This window comes from Mesoplodon bidens (genome assembly GCF_964165515.1).
Source record: "Mesoplodon bidens genome assembly, chromosome: 6".
Classification (NCBI taxonomy): Eukaryota; Metazoa; Chordata; class Mammalia; order Artiodactyla; family Ziphiidae; genus Mesoplodon; species Mesoplodon bidens.
Genome location: NC_138162.1, coordinates 59657817 through 59672922, shown reverse-complemented (window position 1 = coordinate 59672922; position 15106 = coordinate 59657817). Strand labels below are relative to the sequence as shown.

Below are 15106 nucleotides of genomic sequence, written 5' to 3'. Positions count from 1 at the left end.
TGGCCCTGCCCTCGGGTTCGCACGGAGATGCAGTTCCTGAAGATCTGGCCAGCACAGTTCACCTGCACTGACAGTTTCCTCTGCGGCTGCTCAGCGCTGTCTACGCACCGGCCAGAATTCTCCGTTGGGTTTATTAATCTGCACTTGTCATGATGTGATATCGATTCCGTGAAGGTGTGCTTTCACCGCCTCGGGAATGAGGGCCTTGCTCCTTCACATGGCTGATTCTAGTGCTCGAGGAAGCCCCTCTCCCATCCCCACAGCGCTTCACCCAGAGCCGGTAACAGACCCCCCAGGACAGCGGTGCTCACAGCTTCTTCCTGCTCTTCGGGGGCCGCCTCTGGGGAGACCCTGGCTGCTTCTGGTCCAGCCTTCTCTCCTTCCTCCCAAATCCTTCAACGAGAGCAGCTAAAAGCTGCTGCTTTGTGATGCACCTTGATCTCTGCTGGGCATATTTTCCCTTTTTGTTCTTTTGGGTGAAAAGTGCCTTTGCTCTTCCTGCTTATTCTATATGAATTTAAAAGTCCAGTTATGAAGTCCCATAGATATCTTTTTGGGATTTCACTTAGGATTGAGTTGCACTTAGAGTTTAACTTGGGGAGAACTGATATCTTTATAATATACCAACATTTGTTTAGATCTTCTTCCATGTTCTTCAGAAATGACTATTTACTGTTTTTGCTATAAAGTTCTTAAACGTTTTCTTTGGGTTAATCCTTGGTACTTTTTGGTTTTGTTGCCCTTGTGAGTGGCCCTTCATTTCTTTTATGTTTGATATTGCTGGTCTAGAGGAAGGCAACTGAATTGGGCATAGTGATACAGGATTTGACATGAGTGAACTCTTAATAGTTTTAACTATTAAAAAAAGTGTTTATTCTTCCCTGTGGGGATTCCTTTGAACAAAAGGTTCTGCTGCTACTAAAAAACACATTTGAAAACACATAATCTAGGGTACAGGGAAGATGGTGAAAATATAGAGAGTTGCTATTCATTTGTGAGGCTTTTACAATCAAGATGTCCTGGAATTCATGTCACCTCACATTGCCTGAGCCAGACTGATAAAGCAACAGGAGAGATGGCATCAGGATGTCACAGGAGCTAGTGGGAGGAAAATGAGGGAGCCAAACTGTCCCTTTCAGAAAGGCAAGGGAAATGCTCCCAGGACACTCTTCCAGTCAATCTGAATGAAAGTAACATAAATGTGTTGGATGGAAAGTGACAACAGCAGAGATTGGCTGTGATAACGTGAAGTGAATTTACCATGGGGGAAAGTTGCCTGTCATTCTAACAGCAAAGAAGGCAGGTATCATACTATGAGTACGGTATCATTTTCAGACATCTTATTACAGGATTCTGAAGATTTTGTCACGAAAACAGCCTCAAGCCTCACATATCAGGCCTGGAGACCTGCTGTTCTAAACAGTCTCATGCCCTGTAGTTAAATAATCCTTCACTTCAATTACAGGCCCCTAGGCAAGTACTATCCCTACTTTTGTGTTTCTAAGGTATCCAGTGTGCTTATTTGTTAAGTTTTGCTATTGATAATAAAATTGTTGTTATGATGAAAAAATGTAAATCAAAGTCTGAAATTCCACAAGGAAGGAGAAATTACTAGAATTGTGGAAGGGAATCCAAGAATCCATAAAAATTGAATAAGGAGCCTCTTCTTTTGTAGTTTTCTTCTCAAACACAACTTGATACCCAATTTCGTGGTAGATGCTATTTTAGAGGTGTCTGAATTTGTAAAATGAATGGTTAAAACAATAAGCTCCTTACAATCTTGCAGTGATGGTAATTCTTTTTTTATAAAAATTTTTTTTAATTTATTTAATTTTATTTATTTTTTATTTTTGGCTGCGTTGGGTCTTTGTTGCTGTGGTGGGCTTTTTTCTAGTTGCGGTGAGCGGGGGCTACTCTTCATTGCAGTGAGCGGGCTTCTCATTGCAGTGGCTTCTCTTGTTGCAGAGCACGGGCTCTAGGTGCGTGGGCTTCAGTGGTTGTGGCATATAGGCTCAGTAGTTGTGGCTTGCGGGCTCTAGAGAGCAGGCTCAGTAGTTGTGGCACATGGGCTTAGTTGCTCCGCAGCATGTGGGATCTTCCCGGACCAGGGTTCGAACCTGTGTCCCCTGCATTGGCAGGCAGATTCTTAGCCATTGCGCCACCAGGGAAGCCAGATGGTAATTCTTTGAACATAGAAAGTTAGGCCCATGAAATGCAAGAAATGAAAGGATCAACAGTTTATCAAAGGGAAGAAAAGAAAAGGAAATAAGAGAAGAACAAAGGGTTTGGAAAGAAAAGACAAAGAAGTGGACAGGAGAACTCATCAAGAAGGTGAGTGGCAGAGAGCAAACCTTTCCCACTGCAGCAATAACTCTAGAACTACAAGGAGATTCACTCATTCAATCATCCAGCAAATATTGACCAAGTCAGTGCCATCCTAGAGGCTGGAGGTATACTGGTGGCCACAGCAGACATGATTGCTTCTCACTACTGCAGAGACAACCATCAACTGAACAGGACTTTGCTGGTCACAACCAAAGAGCCTTTTGACAGGGCATGGATTAAGACAATCTATGTGGCTAGAGACATATGTTCTCCAGCAGAAACATTATAAAAGCAGGCACTCATTCAATCTACTCAACAAATATGGATTGGGATCCATGTGAGCTGGGCCCTGGAGATAGAGGAGTGCCTTCCCTATGCCCTGCTCTGTCAGAGGTGTAAGGGTAGAGGCAGGCAGAAAACAACAAATAAATATATTCATGGCAGTTATGGAGAAATATATCGCAGGGCAAGAAAGGTCCAAAACTCTGCTTTATTATCCTTGTTTTGATTTTGCTATTTTTCAAAGGCCGATTGAGAAAGATCTTTCTCATCAGGTGACATGCGAAGGCTGGCTTGAAGGAAGGAACGGCAGGGGCCTTTGGATGTCTGAGAGAAGAGGGAACATGTGCAAAGGCTCTGAGGCAGGAGGATGCTGGGAGTTTGTGAGGAGGAGCTGCTAGGTGGCCAGAGGAGTGGAGCACAGGGAATGACACATGAGAGGAAGGAGAGGACAGCTGAGAAGGAGGAGGAGAGGAGTGGAGGAGGGAAGAACAGGACGGAGAAGAAGGGAGGGAGGAAGGTCACAGTTGGCCTTAGGGTCACCACAAAATCTTGGGCTTTTACTGATGGTGAGATGGTTTTGAGCAGAGGTAGGCCACAATTTCACCTGTGTCTTAGGGGAACCAGGGTCCTTAGATGGCAAGTTTTGGGGCATGGTTTTTCTGGGGAAGGATTCAGAGGCCACTGTATAAAAGCTGGACTCATGGGCCACCAGAGAACGCTTTAAAAGGGAGGAAGAAGGGGAACGTCACATCTCTTCTCTGTTAAGTCAGGAACTTGAAAAGACAGGATGAGGGTTACTAAGGACAGGAAGAAGAAGGGACGTTTGACCTTCACTGGCATCTACCATGGAGCTCCCTGTTTGGGGAGGCAAAGTGCCCACTCCTGGTTCCTTTGTAGGTTGGGGTGGTCACATAGCCCTGTTCTGACCCATGTGACACAAGTGGAAGTCTGCTTCTGGGAACACTAAGGGTTTTTCTTTGTTTGTTGTTTTTTTGTTTTTGTTTTTGTTTTTGCTACGCCATGCGGCATGCGGGATCTTAGTTCCCTGCCCAAGGAAGGTTTTTCTGATTAAAAAAAAAAGACAGCCGGTGTCTTCTCCTTCCCAGAATACAGATATGATGATGGTGGGGGAGGGGAGTAGCTTCCATCCTCCGGGGATGAGGATGAGAGGAACAGGCTCCGGATGAAAAAATGAAAAAACAGGAGACCAGGTCTCTCATGGCAAGGAGGAGCTGTATTACTAGCCTTGAACTGCTTTTAATGGGCTTCTAGTTAAATAAGAGAAATAAAATCCTACAAAACTATTAAGGCCAACCTAAAGAGGCTATATACTGTGATTCCAACTATATGATGTTCTGGAAAAGGCAAAACTATGGAGACAATAAAAGGATCAGTGGTTTGCAGGGGTGTGTGTGAGAGAGAGGGAGACAAGGATGAATAGGCAGAGGACCGAGGTGTTTTAGGGCAGTGAAAATACTGTTTGATATTACAGTGACGGATAACTGTCATCATACATTTGCCTAAACCCACAGAATGTACAACACCAAGAGTGAACCCGAAGGTAATCTACGGACTTTGGGTGATTATGATGTGTCAGTGTGGGTTCATGCTCAGCAAAAATGTACCATGCTGGTGAGTGACGCTGATAATGGAGGAGGATATGCATGTGTGGGGCAGGAGGGATATGGGAAATCTCTGTATCTTCCTCTCAGTTTTATTGTAAACCTTAAACTGCTTTAGAAAAATAAAGTCTTAAAGAAAAAAAAAACTATTAAATTAAGCCACTGTAGTTGGATTCTATTACATGACACTGAACACAATTTTTTTTTTTTTTTTTTTGCAGTACGCGGGCCTCTCACTGCTGTGGCCTCTCCCATTGCGGAGCACAGGCTCCGGACGCACAGGCTCAGCAGCCATGGCTCACGGGCCCAGCCGCTCCGCGGCATGTGGGATCTTCCCAGACCGGGGCACGAACCCGTGTCCCCTGCATCGGCAGGCGGACTCTCAACGACTGCGTCACCAGGGAAGCCCACACTGAACACAATTTTAACTGAAAAGTCATTGCCAACAGTCACGGAGCGCTAATTATATGCTTTTTGGGTACTGTTGTACTGAATACTCACCATAAGCTTCTGATGGTGGAACTATTATTATTCCTTTTTACAAATGAAGAAACCAAGGTCCTTTCATGTTGGAAAATACTACTCATAAACTTATGCTCGTGCTGCTAACATTATTCCATTTTAAAAGTGGAAAAACTGAGGCCCGATGAGGTTGAGAAGCTTCTTCGAGGTCTCAGAGCTAGAGGCTGAGCCAGGATCTGAACACTGAGAGTCTGACTCTTGGACCACATATGCGCCACGGCCAAACTCTAAGCCTTGTCCTCACAGCAACCTCTCCATTTCATCACCCAGTCACTGGGCTCTCCCGGAATTACAGAGTTGGCTATGGGGTTCCTTTTGCTGTGTAGGACAGTACCCACGTCATGCTGGATGGTGAGATCAGTGGTAATTCCTGCGCTTAAGCAAAAGCAAGTGAGAGCAAGGTGTGCTTGTGGACTCACGAGTGTGGCTGCAACTCAAGGTGTGAGGGAATGGAGGGGGGAAGCTAAGGCCAGGCCAGGCCTTGCTGCAGAGGCTTCTGTAGGGGAAATTCACATCTTACAACTGAACGTATAATTGGTCCAGGGAGAGGTCAGAGCTCCTGGTATTTCGGCTGGCATCTACATTAGAAGAAACAGGGACACTGAGCTGGACACGAGGTTACACCAGGAGGCAGAGCAGCACAAGAACTACAAGAATGGACTGAGTCAGGCAGCCACAGGCTCAAATTCTGGCTCTGCCATTTACTTCCTGTGTCACCCGGTGAGGCAAGACACAGCCTCTTTACATTTCAGTGTGCTTCTTGGGCTGAGGGAGTAGGGCTGGTGCGAGGATTACATGGGATGGTTTATGTGGAGCACGCAGCATAGTGCCTGTCTTATAGTAAAGCCCTCTGCAAATACTATCATCATTAGTATTATTAGGCAAAGTAATAACCGCTACTTCTCACACCAAAGCGCTACACCCAGCATCTTTGTTATAGGTTCATAAAGACGTACGCTTGGGGGCTTCCCTGGTGGCGCAGTGGTTGAGAGTCCGCCTGCCGATGCAGGGGACGTGGGTTCGTGCCCCGGTCCGGAAAGATCCCACATGCCGCAGAGCGGCTGGGCCCGTGAGCCGTGGCCGCTGAGCCTGCGCGTCCGGAGCCTGTGCTCCACAACGGGAGAGGCCACGACAGTGACAGGCCCGCGTACCGAAAAAAAAAAAAAAAAGATGTACACTTGGGTAAATATAATGGCTTGTTTAGAGAAATGTTAAAACCAACATGGGACACTGGATTTTTTAGAAAGATCAATTCCGACAGTCATACTGTGATCTCAAAGACCAAGAGTGCTAGTTCTCCAGGGCTTTCTTATAAAAGAAACAAAAATCTTTATTCCAACCATTTATATGAGCCTTAAGCAGATTTCTTCTTTTCATCAACAATGTCCTGTTCAGAATTCTGTGGCCATGGAAAGGCACAGCTCAGTCTTATTTGGACTAAATCTTCACCCAAGGCAAGCTGACGATGGCTTTGTCCCTTCCACACAGTGTAGTGTGCCCAGAGGACACCAGTGAGCCACGGACAGACGAAGCTCCCAGTGATGTGTGTCCCTGAAACAGTTTAGGTTAGATGAAAGGTGGTTTCACGTTCTCTGCTATCTTCCCATGGAGAGGCAGAGTATCCTCCTCCCCGTCTTGAGTCTGGGCTGGCCTTTGTGATGGCTTGATGAGTAGAATACAGTAGAAGTGACTTCCTGGGACTTCCCAGGCTAGGTCATGGGAAGCTTTGCTGCCACGGCCTGGGCCTCTTGGAAGGTTTGTTCTTGGAGTCCTCAGCCACCGTGTAAGAATGCCAAGCATGTGGAAAGGCCCTGAGACAACCTGGAGAGTCAGGGGGCCCAGCCGAGCCTGGCTTTCCAGCTGTACCTTCAAAGGTGCCAGACGTGTGAGCGAGGCCCTTTTGGACCTTCTAACCTGCAGGTCTCCTAGCTGAATAACATCAAATGACCTCTGTTGATACCACACAGAACAGAAGAATCACCCCGCTGGTCCCTGAATCACCCAAATTCCTGATCCATGAAATCACGAGCAGGAATAATATGGGGGTGGTTTTAAGCCACTAAGTCTTGGGTGCTTTGTTACATATCAATAGATAACAAACACAAACACTGCAGGATCTCGTGGCTTGGGCTCAGAGGCCCAACTGACTACCAATTAAAGCTTTAAGTAAGGGCTCCATCACTGGATTGACACCGGAATGGCACAGATGAGAAAAAGGGCATTTTATTATTTTTTTTAGTAGTTCAGTTTAATTTTCTGCTGTAACAAATATTTCAGCACCCTCCTCCTCCAGCAACAGGGAAACAATAGGGCCAAGAGTGCCCAAGGCCAATAAGCAAACAAGCAAACAATTAGGCCCCCATAATAAGGTGGCCACTAGTGTAGGAATCAGTGCCCTGGGGAAGGGCATTGACTGTCTTTCCATAGGTCATCTGTCCCAGGTGATGTTGAAAACTTCCCTTTATGAACATTGTTTGCCATGTGGTGCCAATGCACGACTCAGCAAGGCAGACGCCAGGAACAACAATTAGTATAACAGAGAAGCCACTGCAGTGTTCATGGGGTCAGGTGATGTAACCAGCACACTCTATATTGTTAAAAGGTGACAGTTTGGCATGCGGATGTGTGAACTCAAGTGATTAGATGCAAACTAAAAGAGAGATGACTATTTCTGAGAGCTTGGAATGTTCTTGGAATGGAAAATGATTGTGAATTTTTTTGGGGGAAAAATACCAGAGCAATCTGCTTTCTTGGCCGCGTGCTATGGAGCAATTTTAAAGCATTGAAGTACTTTCTATATTTTCTAATCACTCAAGTCCAGAACTGATTATGGCTCTCAGCATTCTCCCAGATTCACACCACTGGAGCACTCCACGTCTTTCGGGGAGAGGTTTCACCTTGAAAGCAGACGTCCAGATTTGGAAGGCACATCTTGGTACAGCAGGAACAAACATTTTAACAGCAGCACAGCCCTACAAGGGCCAGGTGTTTCGGAAAATCACTGATGGCCCAACACTGAGACAACTCAGATGCACCCTCTCTTATCTCACAAAGTATAACCTCCCCACCAAAGAGAAAAACAAAAACAAGCCCTACCAGAAACTGAACTCCCTCAAACAAAAAACACAGAAATTTAGATTGTTGAGACCTATGGGCAATGACACACACACACACACACACACACACACACACAGAGTTGTATATGCACAGATCATCTCTGGGATGAGCCCCAAGAAATTGGTAGATGTGGTTTCCTCTGGGAGAATTGGGGGACTGGAGAAAATTGGGAGGTTGTTGGCGGAGGAAGACCTATTGTTCTCGCATAACCTTTTGAATGTTTTAAATTAAAACATTCATATGCTGCATTATTTTTCAAAATAATGGAACAGAGTAATTCCAAACCTGTATATGGTGTTTACGATCTGCTAGGCAATGTGTTCAATGCTTAATGTATATTCACTCCTTTAGTCCTTATAACAACCTTATGATGCAGACATCATTATATATTATCCTGATTTTTACAGATGAGGAAACTGAGGTACAGAGAGGTTAAGTAACTTATCCAAGGTCACACAGCTAAAAAATGCAGAGCTGGAATTTGAATCCAGAGAGTCTGGCTCTGGAGTCTGTCCTCAATCACTTACATAACGTGCCTTGCCAGAAATAAATATACCCAGTTGCCTGCCTACTCAAAATCAAGTTGGGGCAGATAAGATAGCTCATTTCTTCTCTCACCTGACTCTTTTGGGTGATGCGTGGAGAAGATGGTGGCTCAAAATAACCAAGATACAATCTTAAACCCATGGGGCTTTAGAGGGCTTTGAAATTGTGTGACTATCAGAGCAAAAGCATGACTTTGGCCAAGTTGCTTAATTCTTCTAAGCCTTAGCAGCTACCATGTGCCAGGTAGACTGCTAGATCTTGGGGACAACTAGTAAATAAACAGAATCCCTGCTCTCTAGAAATTTACCATGTCCTGGGGGAGACAGGCAGTGAACAAATAACCACACAAATTGTAATGTGGGCAAAAAGGAAAAATTAAAGGGTGCATTGAGAGAGGATGATTGGGGCCCTGATTTATACTGGATGGTCAGGAGGTGTCATTTTCACAGAGCACCGAAGAAGGGGCAGGAATAAAGCTGGGAAAAGTGGAAGAAAATGGGAGAAAGAAAAGTATTCTGGGCGGGGGGAATAGCCTATGCCAAGACCCCGAGGCAGGAAAGAAGCATCTGTTTTACGACAGAAGGCCTCTGTCTGGCTGAAGCAAAGTGAGACCACGTGAGTTTGGAGAAAGAGACAGATCATGCAGACCATGGCAAGTATTTCACAATTTTCCTAAGAGCCATGAGAAGCCACTGTAGGTTAATAGGAGTGACATAATTTGATTTACTTTTTAAGAAGATTACTTGGGCTGCTGTGTGGAAAATATGCAAAGAAACAGGCAATGGAGGAAGTGGAAGACCAGCTAGGAAGCGATGAAGACGGCTTGGAATAAAGAGCTGGCAGAGAGAGAAGGAGATACATTTGAGATCTATTTTGGTGGTGCCCTATTTTATGAAATTAGAATAATAATGTTAGCTATGAAGTGTTATTATAAAGCAAAGATTCACAGGTGTGAAAATACTTTGTCAATTATAAAGTACCAGACAAAGGTAACTATTACTGTAGGTGAAAGAACCAAGTACTAGAGAGGCTCTAAGTTGCCCAAAGTCACACAAATGCTTCGTGGCTGGGCGGAGGTTGGCCTGCGATCCCCTCACTCCCTGAGATCATTTTTGTGGGGGTGACCCTGGTGGGGAGGAAAAGAAGGCTAGTGCCCAGGGCTAGTTTCCTTGTCATGTGGACCTCTGGTAAAGAGAGTAATGATATTTAAGATGTTCCCAGCAAAGGATTACCTGAGTAAACAGAACTCAGGATCTATGAAAGAAGGCTCTCTGGAAAATATCACATCAGCTACGTAACTCTCTGGGGTATGAGGCGGAAATGTTTTACAACTGAAATGCTCCACAGTGAGAGGTGAGCCCGTGATCCTCACTTATTATTCTGGGTGAAGGTGCGTGCCTAACAAGGGGAGACAGGACCTGGGGAGCCGCTCTTGAGGTCCCAGAGTTTTCTTGACTGCATCTGAATCTCCTGATGGCCTGAACCCTTGAAATTATTTAGCCAAGCTTTATATTGGTTAAGTGCTCTGATTTATGTGGGGATAATTTGTCAGTGGCAGAGACCTGTTTCCCAGGCCATTCGCCTCCGTGTAACATCAGGCCTTACTGTAAGGTCCAGGGATGAAGGGAGAACAGAAGACTTCGTTATACTTGAACCCTTTGCTAGTAGCCTAACTCTGATAGTTATTTGATGCATCAGATATCTGCTTCCTTGAAAAAATAACTTTTTAGGACAGTTATGCAATTCAAGAAACAAGATGCACCTGGCTTCCTTGTGAATGAGTAAAACTGGAAGAACACAATACTGAATTCTTGGTGATGGTTTATATAATGTCCCTAGGAGGTGAACCAGGCCTCTTCAGTCTGACCCTAAGCAGTTTTCTTAGAGAGCGCTCTTTGGGTGCTTAGAAGCTCACCTCCCATCTTCCAGTTGCCAAAGAATAGGTACAACATCAGTGCTCTGCAGTGAACATCATTCTCTAAACTAATTACAGCCCTCCTAAGTCACGGAGTTCTTGTCTCCTCTTTTTCTTTTTTTTTTTTTTGTGGTACGCGGGCCCCTCACTATTGTGGCCTCTCCCGTTGCAGAGCACAGGCTCCGGACGCGCAGGCCCAGCGGCCATGGCTCACAGGCCCAGCCGCTCCACGGCATGTGGGATCTTCCTGGACCGGGGCACGAACCCGTGTCCCCTGCATCGGCAGGCGGACCCTCAACCACTGCACCACCAGGGAAGCCCTTTTCTTTTTTTAAGATGTACAATTTATCAATTTTTCTTCACATATAACTTCATTTTGCAACTTAGGAGGATGACGAAAGAGAACTGTTACTCTAGCTGGAAGGGAGAGAAACCGCTCTTGTCTTCTCCGCCTCGTAGCAGACTGTATTTATGCTAGAGGCATCAAAAGACAGAATCAGCGCACGGACCTCCACTCCTGCTCCTGGTGAAAAATCTCTGATCGTGAGCTGGGTGGTTGCAGATAAGCACGCAGAAGGGCCAGAGCTGCCTCTGGCAGAGGTTAACACGCGGACATCAGCCGGTTTGTGACGGAAGCGTGAACGTATTTTATAAAAAGAGGACTTTGCACATCCTCTCCCTCCCGCCCCCCACCAAGCGAAAGCCTGATGTTTACCTTCAGCGAGCGGGTCGAGGGTGTGTATCATGAGCTGGAAGATGCTGTTCCTCATGAGACTGTTGTGGAGGGAGGCGGAGCTTCCACCCCGCTGCAGACGCGGCTTCGCCTGAGCAGAGGGACCAGACAAAGAGGCCGTTAGTGCTCAGAAATGCAAGGCAAGTCCTCACCTAGTCTGTCAGAGGCTCACACACAACGGAACCAAAGATTTTCTGCGCACATTCCTTCAAAGTCTCCTGAAGGAATGGCATTCTCACATTCTTTCCTACTAAAGGGATTAATTGCTATCTATCTGTTGAGAACTTATTATATGCTAGTCAACGTGCATAGCCTTCACCTCCATTCTCTAAGTGAACCCTATGAACTAGATACCATTATTGTTCCCTTTAGACAGATGAGGAAATTTAGTCTTAGAGAAGCGAAATGAGGTGTTCGGGTCACACAGATAAAAAATGGAGGATAGAGGAATGGGTTGCAGGTCTGCTTCACTCAAAATCTGTTCTCTGAACCAATGGGTGGTCTCTAAGATGTCTGGATTGTGCCTCCTACCAGTAAAATTTTTGAGTGTGTATATATGCATCTATCTATATCTGTATCTATATTCATATGTATCTCTATCTATATCCAGACACATACTAAAATATGGGCATATATATCATAAAACATCTGCAAAAGTAGAAATAATGAAGAGTAACAAAGAAAGCAAACAATAGAGGTGCTAATGTTTCCCCCTTGCTCCGCAAAGGGACATCCTGCACACATTCCGGGGTACCTCATCTCCACGATGGGAACCACAGCTCTCATCCATGAAGCCTTACAGTCTATGTTAAATGAGATTTGAAGAGAGAGAATCTCCTATTATGAATCCACAGAGAACCTTCCTGGCTCCATAGAGTCCTTTACATTACAGGGTTTTGCAAAATATTCTATCACACTCCAGATCCACAAGGGGGTTTCCCAAGAAAAGTCCCACAAGAAACTCCATGACCAAATATATTTGGACATTGCTACATCCTAGACCAACTCACCTTTAGAGTGTTAAGATACACATTAGACCACTAAGTCTAACACTAAAGAAATCTGGTTAACTTGATTAACTTGGACAGTGTTTCCAAACTATTGCCCATTCGTCCCTTGTTTTACAGAATACTTATTAAAACTGAGCCACATGTTTGGAGACGAACATGGAACCCAGAGTAAGCTTGAAGTATGGGTAAAATGTCAGTGTGAGATACATGGAAAAATCGGAATTTTTTAGTGTGATTTTATTATAATTGATATTCTATTAGAAATAATATTTCCAACTCTACAGGGTTTGGAGAAGAATCAGAGGGGATTACTGGTGTCTCATTGGTGAACCAGATCATGATTCACAAAGGAAGAGACTGGGTCTGCACCCCTAGCCCAGTACTGGATCAGGCATATCCTATGGGCTCTCAATACATGTCAGAAGTCTCTGCTCTGAGCATCACAGGAGGAAGAATGGGGTCATATGTATCTTCATTATTAGTCCTTTCAGCTTCAAAAATCTGGAACATTTTTTAATGCATTGTGTTATTTGATTCAGAAGATTAAGGCTCAAAAAATTTTAGGGGCAAGGTTAAAAGATTTGAACAGAGTTGATCACTGTTTGATGGCTGAACACAAAAACTGATGGTCATTTCCTTGCCAAGCTGCACAATACAAAATGTGACATGTTAATTGGACAGGAACTGGAAAATGTGTTTGTTGTTAATAATTTGTTATAATCACTGTTACTATGGTCCTTATTTTGGGAAACCGGAAGAACTCTCTTGTGGAAATCTTCATTAGCCTAGAATTATGTCTACAGAACTTAAAGCAGTCTTCAGGGCATTATGTATATTGAATATATAGATCTCATGCAGCATTTCTTTTGATGGAACCAAAAGAAACTTCCAACCAAAAACATAGGTTGCATGCAGATGCACAAATAGATACCAAGCATTAGATCCTCGCTGTCCCCAAATATCTGCTCAACATCCCTTGGAATGTAATTTGGAAATATCTCACTCTTTCAACTTTTCCATGCCAAGTGAAAGAGAGAACTCAAACTTTTTGAAACCCAGTCCCAGAAATAATTTGTCGTTGAATGTAAGAATTCAGTTGACACTAATTATAGGACACAGCATACACACACCAGCAGATTAAACCCTTTAAGTATTCCAAGGGAGAGGATGTTGAGCACAAGAGCCCCTTCCACCCACCCCTGCCCTCACACCCTCCACAGGCACATGAACAGGTACAGGCAAGGCCACTGCTTCCTACCGGTAGAGCCTGTTCATCCTTGTCCCTGGCTGCAGATGACTGCATAAGAGGAAAAGGCAGAAACAAAAGACACAGAAATAACTAAACACATATAGGTTTTACATTTAATCACAAGCATCAGTATAGAGAAAGATTTGGTTCTTTCTGCTCCTGGGAAGGACTATGCCAATGCAGGGGGTCAAGAGTGTATATTTCTAGCTAATATATCATGGTTTATTTAGGCATATGGTACTTTCGCTTGAAAGATCAAAGCTGAATGGCCAACTTAAATGTCCAGTAACAGAGGGCAGTTAAATCAATTGTGGTCCAGTCATCCAGTGGAATGTCATGTGGCCACTACAATGAATGAGCTAAGTACACATGTGTTGGCAAGGAAAAATATCTAAGATATATCGTTAAGTGAAAAAAATTTAAAAGCCTTATTTATTACCTCGTTTTATAAAAGAAAATCAATTAATAATACTGCAGTATATGTAAAGAAAAAGGTTCTGCAAGAATCATTAGTGGTTATTCTTATTAGTGGTCATTATTTGGGGCTGGGATTACAAGGACCTGTCATATTCCATGTCTTTCGGAGGGAACTGACATTCACCGTCCCAAGTGTGATGAATAACATAAAAGCCTGAAAACGTTAAGCCTTTGAAGGAAAGACTAAGATCATCACACATGGAATCCAGATAATCCACCTTCCTTCCTGCCCCACCACTTCACATTTTCCATTCTAAAAAAGGAAATATCTGTCACACTGAGAAAAGTTGACTAAAACACAAGGGCACGTGAGAGCCGGTCATCTGTTGGGAGAGAACACAACTCAGACGAGGGACACTGGTGCTCTTCTAACATGTCCCAACTGGACGGCTTTGCTTCCTCCGCTTAATACAAACACTCCCTCTTCAACAGAACCAGGCACTGTCCTGTGATCTTTCCAAGGGTATACAGGTGCCTTGGGAACTTCCTCGTGATCAGACCACCGCCTTTGTCACTTCACCTCAACTACGGGTGCAAACAGCAAGAAGAAACTGGTTTTCCAATGAGCGTCTTTGCTAACCTGAGTCTTCAGGACTAATCACACACTTGGAGAAGAGAAGACGAGGGCAGAGCTGTTTTAAAATCTTCATGGGCCCTGGGCTCTCTTTTTTTAGTCCTACCACACGTGTCACAGAAAGAACGTGAAGATGCCCTCACATCCCACCTACGATATACATTTTTGTGTAAAAAAAAAAAAAAAAATGGAAAGGATTCTTATAATTTTGCATTTCAAATTACTGGCTCTATGCAATTCACTTAATTCATGATTGGCATGCTGGAAATCTTGGAAAGTGAGAAAACTGAATCTGTGATTTGGTTTCATGTAATTTTTAAGAAGGCTAAATTTAATACTTAATGAAGTTGATAGTACATATTTTGTCAACAGTCAATTAAACATTTCAAAATCTTGTAGATAAGTTTTTGGATCTTAGAGTCAATGTCAACATATATTTTTTCTTCTGGTCCCAAACACTTTTGCAGACCCTTGAAGAACTTGTAAGGCTCAGGCACAAATGGAAGAGTTTAGGCCGGAGATAATTTCTGAGTACAGCCCACAGGCATGACTAAATTTGCCAGAACCTCCTAATTTGGGACTCTCCCTCTCGGTGACTTCTCTAAAAACACTAACAAGAAAATATCCCTGCTTCCCTAGTTCCAGAAACATGCTTGGGGAACTAGACTGGACCTGAAATTGTCCTTTGATTTCCTTTTTGCTCTGAAAGCCACCGTATGATCCCGTTTCTCTCT

At 44.2% G+C, this 15106-nt stretch overlaps 1 protein-coding gene across 1 annotated transcript in view; it reads right to left on the bottom strand.

Moving 5' to 3' along the window:
* The window catches only part of SLC24A2 (solute carrier family 24 member 2), a 245936-nt gene that overhangs the window by 85659 nt on the left and 145171 nt on the right, over window positions 1-15106 (bottom strand). Inside the window, exons 3-4 of the mRNA XM_081237450.1 lie at window positions 13331-13369; window positions 11045-11153 (exon numbers count right to left, since the gene is read on the bottom strand). Coding sequence (XP_081093576.1) covers window positions 11045-11153; window positions 13331-13369 — 148 coding nt within the window. The remainder of the gene's footprint in view (window positions 1-11044; window positions 11154-13330; window positions 13370-15106) is intronic.